Source organism: Diceros bicornis, chromosome 16, assembly GCF_020826845.1.
Source record: "Diceros bicornis minor isolate mBicDic1 chromosome 16, mDicBic1.mat.cur, whole genome shotgun sequence".
Lineage (NCBI taxonomy): Eukaryota > Metazoa > Chordata > Mammalia > Perissodactyla > Rhinocerotidae > Diceros > Diceros bicornis.
Genome location: NC_080755.1, coordinates 67393602 through 67409648, shown reverse-complemented (window position 1 = coordinate 67409648; position 16047 = coordinate 67393602). Strand labels below are relative to the sequence as shown.

At 40.0% G+C, this 16047-nt stretch overlaps 1 protein-coding gene across 9 annotated transcripts in view; it reads right to left on the bottom strand.

Annotated features, from left to right (window-relative positions):
• The window catches only part of ATP9B (ATPase phospholipid transporting 9B (putative)), a 279064-nt gene that overhangs the window by 123333 nt on the left and 139684 nt on the right, over positions 1-16047 (bottom strand). For all 9 annotated transcript variants that reach the window (XM_058557340.1, XM_058557341.1, XM_058557346.1 and 6 more), the window contains one exon: positions 15533-15609. In XM_058557340.1, the coding sequence (XP_058413323.1) occupies positions 15533-15609 (77 nt within the window). The remainder of the gene's footprint in view (positions 1-15532; positions 15610-16047) is intronic.

The following is a 16047-nucleotide window of genomic DNA, read 5'->3' as shown; positions in this document are numbered from 1 at the left end:
TCCAGAGCAGGCTAAGATGGGGAAGTCTACACCGGGATAGTTGGACCTCGTCATCTCTTTCTTTACTGTTCATACTTTAAACTCCTCCTTGATTCCTTTAAGACTTGGCCTCTTGAATCTCAACAACACCCAGTTCTTTTCAAATCAGAAGTCTTGGTTTTCAAGACTTGCAAATTTTTTTTTTTTTAATCTATTTAGAAAGTCAAAAGCTGAGCACCAGACTATATATTTTTTTCTTTACTTTAGTATTTTAAAATTCCTAGTTCTCATGTGCCTCTAATGACATCTTTGAGCATTTATGATGTGTCAGGCAATGTGTTACATGTAAAATACACAGTACTACTATCTCCATCACATGCTGTAGAGAGTACAACAGTAAACTGTCTGGAATAGGTCTCACCAGGCCTGGCTGGCTTTCTGTCTTATCTTGAACTTCATCTTTAACCCCACAGGGCTGTGAGAACAACCTAAAGCACACGTCTTCCCACCCCTTACTTTCTCCTTCCTTGGCTCAGGATGTGGTTCAAGCACTCTAGTGTGGGAGGAGACCATCTGGGGTCAAGCTGCTGACTATTCCTTCAAGCACAGCTCTGGCCACCCCCCTCCTTAATCGTGCACACCAACCAGGCTGAATTGCTTCAGGTCCAGGCATGTACACAGGCTCTCTTCTCACCCTTGACCCTCCTCCTCAAGTTTGACCCCTCAGGCCACACCTCCCCAACCCTGTGTCCAAGTTTGTTAGGGTCAATTTTCAGTGCTCCCCAAACACCCTACAAATACTAAGGCTATAAAGGGCAAGTCTGTTTTAAAATGATCTGTAAAGGTGTCTCCACATCAGCGGATGATGAGCTCCTTGAGGGAAAGACGTTTATATATGAATCTATGTATTTACTGTGCCTACCAAAGCACCCATAGAAGTGAGTGCTCATCGAATGGATGAAGAAGCACTTATGAGCATTCCAGGTGATTCTCAGGAGAGAAGTGAAGCACTAAATAGACCACTGAGAATTTATACTCAATTTATTAGTATGAAACATCACTTACATGATAAATTACGATCAAAAGATTATAAACAGAAAGAAACAACTTTACATTAATTAGTCACAGCAGCAAATAGCTTGACCTACATACAACAAGCAGAACTAACCAAGAAATTCAGATCAAACAATAAATAGAAGTAGGCTGGACCAGCAAGTAAAGGTTCCACCTTCCTAGGGTGACAAAAGGATGGCCAAAGAAAACTCCCATTTTATCTTGAAAAACTAATATTGTAGCATTAACAAAATAACAAACTGAGCATTTTTATACTTCTTGAACTACTTATATTCATATTAAGGGGGAAAATAATTAAACTACTCTTCATTCACTCTTAACACTTATACACTGAATGTCTTTCCTGAGCAGTGTGAATCTTACTTTATGAAACAGAATCAGATCTTTAGTGTCCTTCTTTTGTTCTGTAATGTACTAACTCACCATTAAAACAAAAACAGGACATGTATTTACAATCTAGCACGTTATACATCCTTAAAACGATTTAAAATGTGTATTAAATAAAAGTGTGCAAATAACATGGATAATTTAAAATATCCAAGAACCCATTTATTTTTTTGGTTTGAGTTAATTAGCAACTATAAATTATCTTTAAAACTGTTATGTTTCTTTATCCAGAAAGCCAAGGTTTAAGAGTATATCTTGAATAAGTATTGATGACTAATTACAGAATGTGACGGAACTTTTCAATCTGATTTTCTTCTCAAATCTAGAATACAAGCCATAGTAACTGGGGTTGACTGCTGATGAGGCAAAGTGCATACACTCACCCTCCTGAAACAAAGCTGCTGCCACATTGTCTGCAGTTATCAGAAGTACAGGCAAATTGATCACGTCAGATCGAAATTAAATCTTGGAAGTAGTCATTTTTCTTTATATTGCTTGGAATTAAAAACATTAAATTGATCAATTATGAAAATTCTGTTCTCTACATTGTGTGTTTCAGACTATGTCTGTATCTTAAGGCTATGAAACAATTTTTGTAATTGTAATAAAAAAAACAAATTATTGACTTTAATTTAAGAAAATTGTTGCCTGAATGACTAAATATTCAACCAAAACAAAATAAATCCTTCTCTAAATTGTATCGTACACAAGTTGCTCATTTCCACAGGTTAATGAACTTTATGCAGTAATGTTGCATTTGTCTTTTTTTCTATTTCTCATTTTTATGTCTTTATTCGTGACAGTGGGAGAGCATCTGTCACGCAGTTTAGCAGTTACATGGTTCTATGTAAGACAGTCAGTGTCAGCTGCCAACCACTGCAATGAGGAAAAGTACTTCATATTGCACATCAGAACCAACAGGAAAGCTAAAAGAAATCTAGCTATGTGGCTTAGAAGACACAAATTTGAATTCTAGGCCTAACTTCCTAAATCTGTTAACTTTGAAGTCACTTAACTTGGAACATTAAAAAAAAACTATTCTTAACGTCAGCACAGCAAGTCACACCTAAAATAAATCATTATTTATTAAGGGTTTACTGTGTGCAAAATGAAGGGAAAGAGACAGAAGACAAATGTATCTGTGATGAATCCCCTCTTTGATTACAATCTCTTTAAAGACATTTGTGAACATTTATGTTCTAATCTCCAAGCAACAACAGACACAACAGGCATCTCACAGCAAGTCAGGGTTACTTTATTTCCTGAGCAGCTGACATAGTAAGGGAAGGGACACAGTCTCAGCTGTTTCTTCGCTCAGGGTCACGGGGACAGTTGTTGGCAGTAGTGGAGGATGGGGAGACCAAGTCCACAGGTAGAATCAGGCCTCGGCACCTGCATCTGACCAGGGCTTTCTATGGAAAGATGGAGGGTCCCTCAGCAGCACAACTGTTACACTGGCATGGTAGTCTGTGACCACAGATGTGCAAAACAAACAAACACTGCTCACCAGGTTCACACTCTAAGAGACTCTGAGCTCTTTTGATCACACATCCTCTTGAGTCAGTTAAAGACACATACTATCCTATACTCACTGAGAGGCTCCTTCAGGGTGATGATTTAAGTGGTTAATATGTCTGTCATTAGTTTTCTCAACGACTGACTCATCTGTTCATTCAATCAGCATTTACTGAACACCTAATGTATTTGCCTTAACACACTTATAAGCTTTGGCTGAAGTCTACAAAATGAACCAACACAAGGTTTTAGCCATCAAGAAATGAAACAAAAATAAAACTGGAGAATAATTACTTGAATGTGTCCATGTCTTCCTTTCTAAATACAGTGCACATGTATGTGCCTGAGCAGAGAGGTCCAGGTACCTGAGAGGGCCCAGCCCCAGGTGGAGGGTTGGAGCCAAGCCCAGTGAGAAAGGAGATAGGCAACGGTGGTTTGGCCCAGATGCTGGAGCTCAGCAGGAGGAAAGAAGTGCAGTCTGGTTGATCAGATAAGTAAATATATAAAGAATGACAGTAACCAGGTTTTACACTGTCAGGGAAGGGAGTTACAATATGAAAAGAGAAAACTAGAAGAAATCCTATGGACTTGAATTGGAACTAGAAGTGTGTTTGAACTCATAATGTTCAATAATACACAAATATAAAAATAAATATAGACTTAAACATGTCCATTCGTCCACCCATTCATCCATCCATCCATCCATCCACCCACCCATCCATCCACATACTCATCCATCTGCCAACTGACCTATACACCCACCATCTATCCATCCACCCACCCATCCACCCACATACTCATCCATCTGCCAACTGACCTATACACCCACCATCTATCCATCCACCCACCCACTCATCCACCCATCCCATTCACTTACCCATGCATCCATTCCATTCATCCACCAGTCCGTCCACCCATCCATCCACTCGTCCATCTGTTCATCCATCCCTCCCCCGCTCACTCTGTCCACTGTTTGGGCTTGGGAACAACACATCTCAACAGCAATGAGCACACTCAGCTCCCAGATCCTGACTTCTAAACACCATCCTCTGCTGAAAGGAACCCAGAGCTGATCCCAGGGCTGGGGCAAAGAAAGTACAAGATGAATCTGGAACATCTCTTTGTGGCAAAAAGAACAAAAAATATTTTTAAATGATGGGTTCGTGATAATGGGACGCAGAGACTGGGTTGAAGGGGCTCCCACAGGCCAAAGAAGGGACAATCTGAGCATCAATCAAGGATAGTAACAGATAATAAGTCTGTAAACAAACAGAAAAGCACAAGTCACAGTGCAGGAAGTGCCTGGTACAGCATCTGGAGCACAGCACGTGATAAGTAAAGGTGCACTCCATTTGATACTCCCACTCTCTACACTGCCGGAGCACTTAGATCATCCAGGACAGCATTGCTCATTTTCCATTTTTATTACAGGTATGTCCACCTCCCCGACAAAGACTATACATAACTTGCAGGTGAATCATCATGATATCCTTTTTTAGATCCTAATTTAAAGTGCCCAACATCTACTATGTCTGAGGAGCTTGGGACACAGGAATGAAAAAGGCACAGCTCCTGCCTCCAGGGAGTTTAAAACCTCGTGGAAGAGGCAGACAAGTAAATGAAGTTACCCTGGGTTTACTCATTTGTTCAACCAGTTTGTTGAGCACATACCTTGTGCAGGGCACCAGAAACACAGAGATGAACAGTCTTTGTGGTCAAGAAGCCCACATTTTACAGGAAGAGACAGACAACTAGGTGCACAGTGATCAAGTTACACCTCTCCTCCGTGCTTAGGAGAAACGCAGGGTGCTCTGCAGCTGCCACAAGAAGGCTGACTAAGCTAGGTCACTAAAGCACAGTGTGCTCAGACACAGAGCAAGCCTTTGGGGCTAAGCATGGACTGAGAGGCGCACCGCTCACGATGAACACCTGGAGGAGGATGGCCCTGTGGCTACAGGGCGGGTCTAGGGTTTGCCATGAGAGCAACAGGATTCCCTGCAACAGCTTTAGGCAGGGAACTAACCTTATCAAATCTGCATTTTATCAACATGGTGCGAGGTGTGATGCAGAGAACAACTGGAGGGAGGACAGAGGGAGACGGGACGAAAGCAGCTGTTTCAGTTGTCTGGGGGAGAGGTGACGGTAGACTGCATTAGGTACCATGCACTCAGACCAAGGCTTCGGAGAAGGAGAGAGGCAGATGGACTCAAGAGACACAGGGATCAGTGCTGTGACAGGGAGAAGCACTGATCATGACGGTGAAACTAGGAACAAGAACACCATCCATTCCATGGCCATGGGAAACCAAAGAAGCAGTCAGAAAAAGGGTCCCAATAGAGGTGACATGGAAGATGAGGCCTCGGAAGGCCAGGGGCATGTATGGATGCTGATAATCGTATTTTGTTGAATCCTATGGAGAGAAGGAAGCAGGTCACCAGCGAGGGTACATGTGAGCAGTCAGTGCAGAGGACAAGAAGGAAGAAGAGCAACTGGCACCTGTTCCATGGTGGGTGTGGCCACAGCGAAGCCCACAAGAGGCAGGCGCTCCAAAACAGTGCTCAGGTGTGCTGGCCACTCATGTAGCAAATATTTATTCAAGCGGACATTTAAAATTTTTTTTATAATTTTATTTATTTATTTGTCCCCCAAAGCCCCAGTAGATAGTTGTACGTCATAGCTGCACATCCTTCTAGTTGCTGTATGTGGGACGCGGCCTCAGCATGGCCAGACAAGCGGTGCGTCCGGGATCCGAACCCAGGCCGCCAGCAGCGGAGCGCGCGCACTTAACCACTAAGCCACGGGGCCCGGCCCCAAGCGGACATTTTAAATTTACTTTTTTTTTTTCTCCCCAAAGTCCCAGTACATAATTGCATACGCTAGTTGTAGTTCCTTCTAGTTCTTCTATGTGAGCCACTGCCACAGCATGGCTACTGACAGACAAGTAGTGTGGTTCTGCGCCCAGGAACCGAACCCAGGCTGCCGAAGTGGAGTGCGCTGAACTTTAACCACTAGGCCGTCAGGGCTGGCTCAAAATTTACCTAATTTTTTAAGATCCTATCTCCTGCCAAAGAAACTACTACAAAAAAGTGACTGGCAACTTAGGCAGTAATTGCATTTTCAAAGTTAGATGAACAAACATTTTTGTGTGTCTGTATAAAACAGATCATTTTAAATCCTTAAAGTGTTAGGGTGAAACCCTTCTTTTTTTTTGTGAGGAGATCAGCCCTGTGCTAACATCTGCCAATCCTCCTCTTTTTTTGCTGAGGAAGACTGGCCCTAGGCTAACACCCGTGCCCATCTTCCTCCACTTTATATGGGACGCCGCCACAGCACGGCTTTACAAGTGGTGCGTCATTGCACACCCGGGATCCAAACCAGCAAACTCCGGGCCGCCGCAGCAGAGCACCTGCACTTAACCACTTGCGCCACCAGGCCAGCCCCTGAAACGCTTCTTTTAATATAAACAATTCTTCTTTGCTTGTTTTGAAAGTATAAATTTTTTTGAACTAGATTTGCTTCAAAAAAATAAGAATAATAATCAAAAAGGGCTGTTACAGTCCTGTCTGTAACAGTACCTTGTTTGTTTAGAAATTCAGAAGTTTCAAGGGAGTAAAAGAGCCAATTAACACAAAGGTCTCAGGTGACAGTCTCCATTCCATCATCAGTGTCTCATTGTAATTCTCTATCTAGTCTTTCTTTGTCAAAGCAAAATACTACCAGTACTTTCATACCCAGGAATGAAAAATAACTCAACAAATCTTTATTAAGAGCCTTCAGTAGGACAGATACTGGTCTTCTGAAGGGTCCTCTGAAGCCTGGCCTCATTTTAGCATAAATTCTTCTAATCAACCAAACAAAACAGCTCACTCAATCTAGTCTATTGAACTAACTAACCCACCCTCAGTAACTAACCTGCATTGAGACTAAGCTCACACACTAACACTGTGAAATAACAGAATGGAGTTAAGAAGGAGTGAGATATCGTCCTGAGCTCCCCTGTCCTACCGAATCCCTCAGGTGCATCCCCTCGTTCTAGTGCCCACAACACTGCCCCTCGAAAGGAAATCCCAAGCAGTTAACACTCAGTAGAGCAGGAAAACGCAAACTCACATGACAGATTTTAAAGTTTTGCAAAAGATAACTATTAGCTGACAATGCTGATTCCATGGGAAGAAAGCTATTTAATTTCATGTTAAATGTATCACATGCATGTTTTAGTTTAAAAAGGAAGTTTGGTAAAATTGATGTTCTAATGTCAACAAATCAAATTAAAAGAAAACATTCGCGTCCAGAATACATATTCAAATAGATGAAAAGTCAAGTTGAAACCAGATGTGTTAAGATTTGTTTCTAAGGAATATTTTTAAAAAAATTATCGCTTAGAAAGAAGTAACTATGCAGGGGAAAAAAACACAAACTACTCCTCAAGAAAGATAATTTAATCATTCAACAAACATGGCTGGCGCTGTGCTAGAGGCCTGAGGTGGCCAGAACGAAGTGGCCCCAGAGTCGTCGATTCTGCTGTCTGAGAGGGCGCCACTGAACCAGTGTGTTACCGTGGCCGAGATCCTGGAACAAGGAGCCAGCAGGCACAGGGCCCAGCTGCCACTTCCCCAGCAGGCCTCCCATTCCACCAGCGGTGCCCTCGCCCAGGGTGGGGCCTGAAGGACAAGCACCCCACACTGCCCGCCAGGTGCTGGGCAGCTGATGTTCCCCCAGCTGGCTTCTCCCACTAAGAAGGAGGAACCACAGTGGGGGCGGCAGACCCTGCTCCCGTAGGCCTTCCCAGGGCACAGAAAAAAACCAAGCAAACTGCCCTTCTAGCTGACCTGTGGCTTGGAATTTTCCCCAGTAAAGTCTGCTTCTGAACCCACACCGTGCACACAGTCTGATTCTGACACGTGGTGACCATGAAGGGACCCAATTTGCATAATAACATGACGCATCTGTACCACACAGACTTACCCGCCTTAGTCGGGAGACTCACAGAAGCCCTCCCCTTGGGAAGACAATATTTACTCTGAGAATTTCAAAATAACAGGAAAATCTCATTATCTTCCTTTTCTGTCTTCATTCACAACATAATCATCCATCATGTGTCCGTCTTCACTCTAGTTCCATACAGAAGTATTGAAACTGGTCTTTCCCATTCTCTATCTTACTAGATACTTCAGATCATGCTTCTTACCCATCCAAAAAAGCTTTCATCAGAAATGCTTCCAAATAATCTGGTAGTAATAAATATTAGCTCTGTGAGCTTATATAAATTAAGATGGAAATGTCAGGATAAATAAATCATCACAAATTCCACAAATCTCTAACAGTTTTTATGGCCTCAGGGTAAGGAACCAAGGATTTCAAAAAACAAAGACAATTATGAAAATACTTACTTGCTTCTTGAATAAATTATACTTCTCTGTTAAGAACTGTGATCATAGAGAATTTACCTGTACTCCTCAGAAATGATGAAATACTATCAAATAGTTATTTAATACACAACAAATGACTAGTAAACCTTTTTCATTCAGAACTTTATGTAAAACTAAGTCTTTTTAGCGATACAAAGTATTTACTTTAAATAACAGATGTGCTTGTGTTTCCAATTTAGGACACTTGCTTTATAATCAAATTCATATTTAAAAGGAATTTAGGGACAAATCGAAGTTTTCTAGTTTAGATATTCGCTATATACTCTAATAGAGCATTACGTCCCAGATGTTATCATTGGGATTGCTTTTTCACCATTTAGCATTTTGCCTCCTTATGCTTTCCTGAAATTGTAAGTTTATTTATACTCACACTGCTGATAAAGAAATACAACTTCTAATTGTGGGCAGCTGTAACGTCAAGTGCGTGGTTGCACATGTGCAGTGAAGGCGCTGTGTGTGCTGTCACAACCTTGAGAGCCACACTGGGTCTCGCTACCGAATTACTTTATAGTGGGTTTGTTTCTCTAGTTAATCTTTTCCCAATGAGGCTTTGAAACACTATGATTTGTTAGTATTAATAACAGTTATCCAAAAAAAGTATTCCCAAAGTCTTTTTACCTATATAGATCGACTATAATACTATACTCTACAACATGCAGCTCTTTTGTGAAGCACATGATCACATTTTTAAACAAGCATTTAAATCCAAAAATATTTTATTACTCAAGAAGGCAACTATTAAAAAAATTAAGGGGTGCTATGATTATATGAAACCACATGAAAAGAGAAAAATAAGTTATTCTACTGTAATATTCTAATATAAATCAACACAACTTTTAAAATAATAATAAACTATTCTTTTTAAAATAAGAAAGCTATTCTCCAAAACAGCCTTGATATTTCAACTTGCAAAGAACACTGCAGCTGATTCTGTTGTGTTCTATTATCTGAAAACGTCTTTACAACAATTCAGATAACAAGCAGCAGCCCTAACTCACACAATGGCACCTACCACCTGTCTATCTGCCAGCGAGACATCTGAAAGCATCTTTTTACTAGAAACACAAATCCATATGCCAAGGGATTACAATACCTGCTGGAAGCAATTGGTATTATCACTTCATCCTTGATGTTCTTGCTCTGAGCAACTTATTATTATGAATGGTGTGAAAATGGCAACCTGTCACAATTGATTTTTCTTAACCTCCTTTAAGAATTTTTCCCCTCTTAAATGTAATCAAGTATAATCTTATTAAATATATCTCAAGCTAGGTTTTATAAAGCAATCCATTACTCAAGTTGCACTCCTTACAATTTAAACTTTCACCAAATATTATTGTAAAAGTAACTGCTTAGTAATAAAAACTTTTGATTTGTTCAAAGTTCTAAAATAAAATGTTCAAATTTGAGTAGACTCCACCTCCCCGCTCTACATCTGTCCTTAATGGGTACAATAAGGAAAACATTCTGATATTAATCCTGAAAATGGGCTTCAAGAATTTCTTTTTACCTTAGAATCTTCCTCCATCTAACAATATAGTAGAATTTACTCTTAATCCGCATGTCTGGATAAAACATGTACATTTTAAAAAGTATTCTAATAAACTCCTGTAATAATTTGTTCTGATTATATAAAATTATCAAGTTAGATGTCAAGAACCAATTTCAAGGACCAATTTAAATTAATGAATTCCAGTGAGACATTTGTCAGAGTCACTGAATTTAGTTACAGCTTCATTAATTTACGCAGGAATTCTTTTTATATCTTAGATTGTAGTGACCACTACGGAACAGTGGCTCTCAATCTTCAGTGGGTGTCAGAAGCCCTCTAGTTTCTGATTCGGGAAGTCTGGGGTGCTTCCAGGGGTGGAAGTGGTGCAGACAGATGTGAAGCTGATGTCACCAACCCACGGCCACTCCACTGGGGCATGAGATGCGGCTGTGCAGGCAGGTGTCACAGACTAAGATCAGTGGTGAGGCAGCAGCGAGAGGAAGGGCCTGGAAGTCTGTGTTAAGAACAGAGGACTGGGGATAACGGGCACGCTGTCTGTGACACGGGAAAGAGGAAACAAGGAGGGAACACCTGTTAAACCCAGGTTTGGGTGTAAGAGTGATCATACTTTTCTCCTTGCTTTTCGTTTGAAGTTTTCTTTTAAAAAGCAGCTAGAAAAGAACAAAATGGACAAAATGAAGACAAAAAGGAGAACTGGCCAAAATAAGGCTTGGACATTAGCTGAGAAGAATGACAAGTTTAAAAACATATTTTATGAAACAATAAAACTGGTTAAGTACCTAACATCTACCTGCTCGACCCTGGGAGAATATTTTAGAAAGTACCAATGCTGGTCCCAAGAACCTCCAGCCCGAATGGGAGTCAAACTCACATCACCTGAGCCATGGAGAACGGCTGGTGGTTTCCCAGAAGAGGAGGGACTCCTTGGAACAGCCTTCACCAACCCGCAGAACTGTGGCGGGCACAGGACCACTGGGCTGGCAGGTCCTGTGAGTGGGGTGACTACAAAGCTCCTTCTGATGTCTAACATCATAGTCTGTAGGACCCCTCTGCTGTCGCTGAGCTCACTGCCTGTCTGGATGTGTAGGCAGTGACTATCACATGTGAGAAGCTCCTGTCTGCCCTCTATTCCTCGGACACACCCACTCCAACAACCTGCACCTAGAGACCAGCCATTTCTGTGTCCATTTCTTTGTTTCTGCTTTTGCTCTTGAACATCAGCCTGAGAAAACAACAGACGTGTTACTGGTTCCATTATAAACTTAAGATTCCCAGCACCAGTTAGGTCCTTAACACTGCTCAATAATTTATGAGCCTAAATTGTTAGGCTATAATCCTTCTCAATGCTTTTAGGAACTCAAACTCTTACCATGTTCTGCACCAACCTTACTACCTCAGTTGTTATCATTAACTTTCTTTCCTTAAATCAGCCCTGATTTTACTGTAGTGTTTTACATCCTAGGAACTTACAGCAATTTTACAAATTTGCATGTTTCTCTTATATACACTATAATGAATGTAGGAAATACATAACTTATGGAGCAAGGGGGGTGGAAGAAAGGGAGATATTGACTGATTGACGATTGTAAATATTCTGTACAAATCAAGAAGCCACGCCATATTTTATATGGTAGCTATTCTCCATATAACACCACATAATTTTCTTTTACACAATCTTACATTTATATATTTCAGTTACTACCGAATGCCCATGAAACTTATTCTTCCATAGAATATTTTTTCTTCTTTATAAAATAAAACTCTCTTTTCTTTTATTGAAAGCATTAAGAGTTTTGTGATACCGATTTTCTCACCAGAAACAAACAAAATCAATAAAATCCTTTCCCTCCAGTCCAGTTGGCCAGTTTTTGATCGCCAATGCTTCTCTGCTGCTTCGGCCTCCTGCCTAAAAACATGTTCTATCTTCCCTCCCTAACCCTGGATCCTACCCAGGACACATGACCCTTCCCTTCACCACTGACCTTGAAAGACTCCACCTATCTGCCCTTGCATTTGAATTCCACCCAAATAAATCCATGGTAATGATTTTCATTTCACCAATATTTTCCTAATTGCTACATCCACTGGCCTCTTTTCATTTTTCATCCCCAATGCCCTCTACAGACCATCATGCTGTTGCCTACCAACCACCTCCAAAACGTTTCCCTTTCAACATTCTTTCCTGGCTGCTCTTCCTCTGCTTAACTCCTTAACTACTGGATTTTTTTTTACAGTACATAAAAGGCCTGTAAAATCTCATCCATAACCACGCTGTGGGTAGTCAGTAGTGCTGTTCATTAAATATTCCCAATTCTCCCTTCTGCACTTGGGGTAGGACTGCACTTCCCTGACTCGTTCAACTTAGGTGAGGCCACTAAATTGCTCTGGCCAAGGAAAGGTGACCTACATCATCACTGGCAGCAGCCGTAGAGTCAGTATGTAATCTGCCACGTCAGTTTCTTCTTATCCCAGTGATGGTGGAAGCATGTTTCCAGAAGTGGTCCCTGAGGGACCATGATGAGCAAAGCTCCTGCCAACAAGTTAGACTTGTTCCATCAGGAGAAAAGAAATCTTTGTTGTTGTAAGCTGTGGTTTTAGGGCAGTTTGTATCACAAGATGACTTAGAGACATGACTCATCCATAAATATGTATTTCCAGCCCAAATTACTCTGCTGTCAATGAACTCCACAACGAAATTTCACCTGAGCACTACATCAATTGATGTCCTCATATATGTTCTATGCATGGGACAGCTCTCAGAATTGAGCCTCAGGAACAGTTTTACTTCCCTGAAAAAATCCAATGAAACTCAGGTAAATGATTTGATTTCCCTTTTAAATGTTTACTTGTTATTTCCACTAGCCTTCTTTGAAGTCCAAAAGTTTGTTGATTTACTAAGCTATGGAAGAACAATGAGATGCAGTCTTTAGATAACAATGTCTTACAGTGAATAATAATTTCTGTCTTCCTTTCTCTGTTTAGGAATTCAAACATCACATAATCTTTTCATTCAACATACATCAATACCTCCCCCAGATAAATTACATCTGCTACCTTTTGCCCATTGTAGCATGCTTGTAACCTTTTCCTGAATTTTATTCTTAGAATCTAGTATTTAACACTCAGAAAGATTTAGCGGCATATGCAAATTTAGAGGTTTTATTTCTCTCCTAAGATTATTCCTTTACTTACAAAAAACTGTTTCCATATCAAGTTGGAGCTCTATCTACAGGGCCTTCAAGGAGAAGCAAGCACCATGCCGACAAGTCACAGCTTCCCTGCACTGCAACCGTCCCTGCTCTAACACCAGATTCACAACATAACGTACACCAAGTGCTTCAGAACAGCGCCTGCCACGTGCTAACAGCTATCACTGCTACCACGATATCCGACTGGAACGGGAACATCCAATGCTGATTAAGCACCAGGAAGATGCCAGCGACTGAATGAGCAATTAGCTCCACGTTTAAGGCTGAGAAGTGGCAGAGTGAGTATTTAAATGCAATTCTGCAAAACTCCAAAGATGCCCTTCCTATTATAAGATACGTTCTGTTAACAACAAGGAAATTTAGAAGGCTATTTAAAAAAAAAAAAAGAGGGCGAGAGGAGGAAGAGAAAGAAGAGGAGGAGGGCGGCAGAGCAGGGGCAGCTGCAAGGCTTCCCGGGGTACGTGGCGGACAGCAGAGAGCACAGCACCCTCCACAACCAGCACTCAAGGAGCACTTCCTGACTGACAGGGAGGGCTGGACTGAAAAGCCATGGCATTCATGCACATTTCACGATTCATTTTAGAAAGGCAGTAATGACGGGTAACACAGACAGCACTCGCCCAGGGTCAAAGAGCTGGGCAGTGGCAAAGCCAACTCTAACCCAGGCAGTCAGGCTTCAGGGCCAGAGTTCTTAACTGCGGTCACAACCAACAAAAGGTCACCTCAGGAGCCCTAGACCAACACCCCGGCAAAGAGCACACTGACACAAAACTAAAGGTGAGCAGAGACAAGAAGTGACAACACGCAGACAGACAATGAGAAAGTGACAGGAAATAAGCTACCCTGAAGAATAAGGTGGACTGAAAAAAAGAGTTGTATTAAGAGGCAGGATAGCTTTTAAGATGTTTAAACTTACTATTTAAAATTAAATTTACCTTCTAATATCATCATAATTGTAAAAGTAAAATGATTAAGGAAAAAAAACCCTAGAACTCGTATATGCGTTATTAGAACATCCTAGTTTTACTTACTAAAGAAAAAAAAAACCACCCTACTTCCTGTAAAACATACATAAATATGTACGTGTTTCTAACTCTGTCAATAACTAGTTTAATAATTTATTTTTAAATAATTTTAACTCTATTGTAGAATTACTGACGGGTATATTTCATTAAAGCATACTGAGTATATTTGATTTCCTCGAATGAGAGCAAAGATGTAATATAAATCTACAGAGACAATCTTCCCCATTATCACAATCAGAATTGATACAAAACTAACAGTAGACCTTAGTAAATACGTCATACACAGACACCTGGAGTCCTACCAAACACAGAGATATAAACTTTCATCCAGGATATGGATGCATCAGGATATGCATGTGTCCAGAGAGGGTGGATGAAGTCACTCTCTGGACAGGAATCACAATCAGTGCTGGTCTGCTGTACTGTAAACATGCCCTGGCATCACAGGGCCAGTGGTGTTTTCCTAATTTTTGAAGGGTTAACTATTTTTTAAAATGGTATTTAGCTGAAAAATTGGAAGACATCTTGTCTTAAAAAATATCTTTTCAAAGAAATATTTCATTTTTATTGGCTTGTAATAAAATATCCTGCAAAAGACAACCTTTGCTATTAATTACTTACAAAGCAAGGCATTAACCCATGACAGGATCTTTTGTTCTACTTAGATACACAGAGATTATACTCCAAATAAAAATGAGTACATGCACAGTTAGAAAGAGCTTCTCATTCAGTGGACACCTATTGGCACCTACTGTGACTAGATCATACAAAACGTGTCATCCAAATAACAACTACTGAGGATTCAAACTAACTTTCGTTACGACTTAACTTACACACATATGTTGACTGCATAAATAACAATTTTAGGAATCTAACAGGAATATAATCAGTTTAGGCATATAATCAAGCAGTCTTTAAAACTAAAATTTGGTTTTCAATATGCTTCTTCTGAAATGGAAATAAGTTAAATAAAATTAGTTTAACAATATAACACTATCAAATTAAATACCATAAAACCATTAATATAGATTTCTTTATTTTAAAAATGAACCATCAACATAAAAATAAAGAGTGCAAATTGTAAAATAAGTAGATTGAAGAGAAACTAAGAGACTCACAATTAACTGTCAAATTATGGGCAAATTATATATCTAACAATGAAAATTTAAGAGACATATAAAACTCTGATTAACCAAGAAAGGATGCTTTTGGAAATTCTTCAGTATGAGCATGTTATATAAATACAGAGAATTCATATCCTAAATTACCAGCATTTTTGAAAGTCTGCTTCTATGCTATACATTAAGCTAAAATGAACGAGCTATTCAGAACTACATATACTTTTTTAACTGAAAGGAGAAAGCAAGTTCATTAAAGCAGCCATTCCTTCATCTAGCCTACCTTATTTTTTGGATTGGATGTGTTCATTACACTTCGAGTCTCTTTTCCAGTATAAATGACAACACCTATTACCGTACCTGCAAAAACATGAAAGTGGTCCTTACAGAGATATTTTAAAGGATAAGCACAGAGATAAACACGTAGTTAATTGTTTTGGTGGAAAATATTACTACACTATTTAATTTTATATAAATTTATCAGACAGCACATTTAATTTGGCTAGTTCAAGAAAATCTAATCTCCACTTTTAACATAAAATTTGAATACCTCAAATTATTTCTTAAGCAATACAAATTTACCTAGATATAACACTAACAAATGTGCTAACATTCTTCTCACTGACAACAGAAAGAGTGACATTGTTCATTAATGTCTAACTAAAATGGTAACTCTACACTGCAGTTAAATAAACAGAGGCGACATTCTTAACTGATCAAACTCATCCGGTGACTTCAAACCAAGACGGCACCAGTTGAACCAGTTCCTCTGAACAAGAGTCTACAAGTATGCTTCCA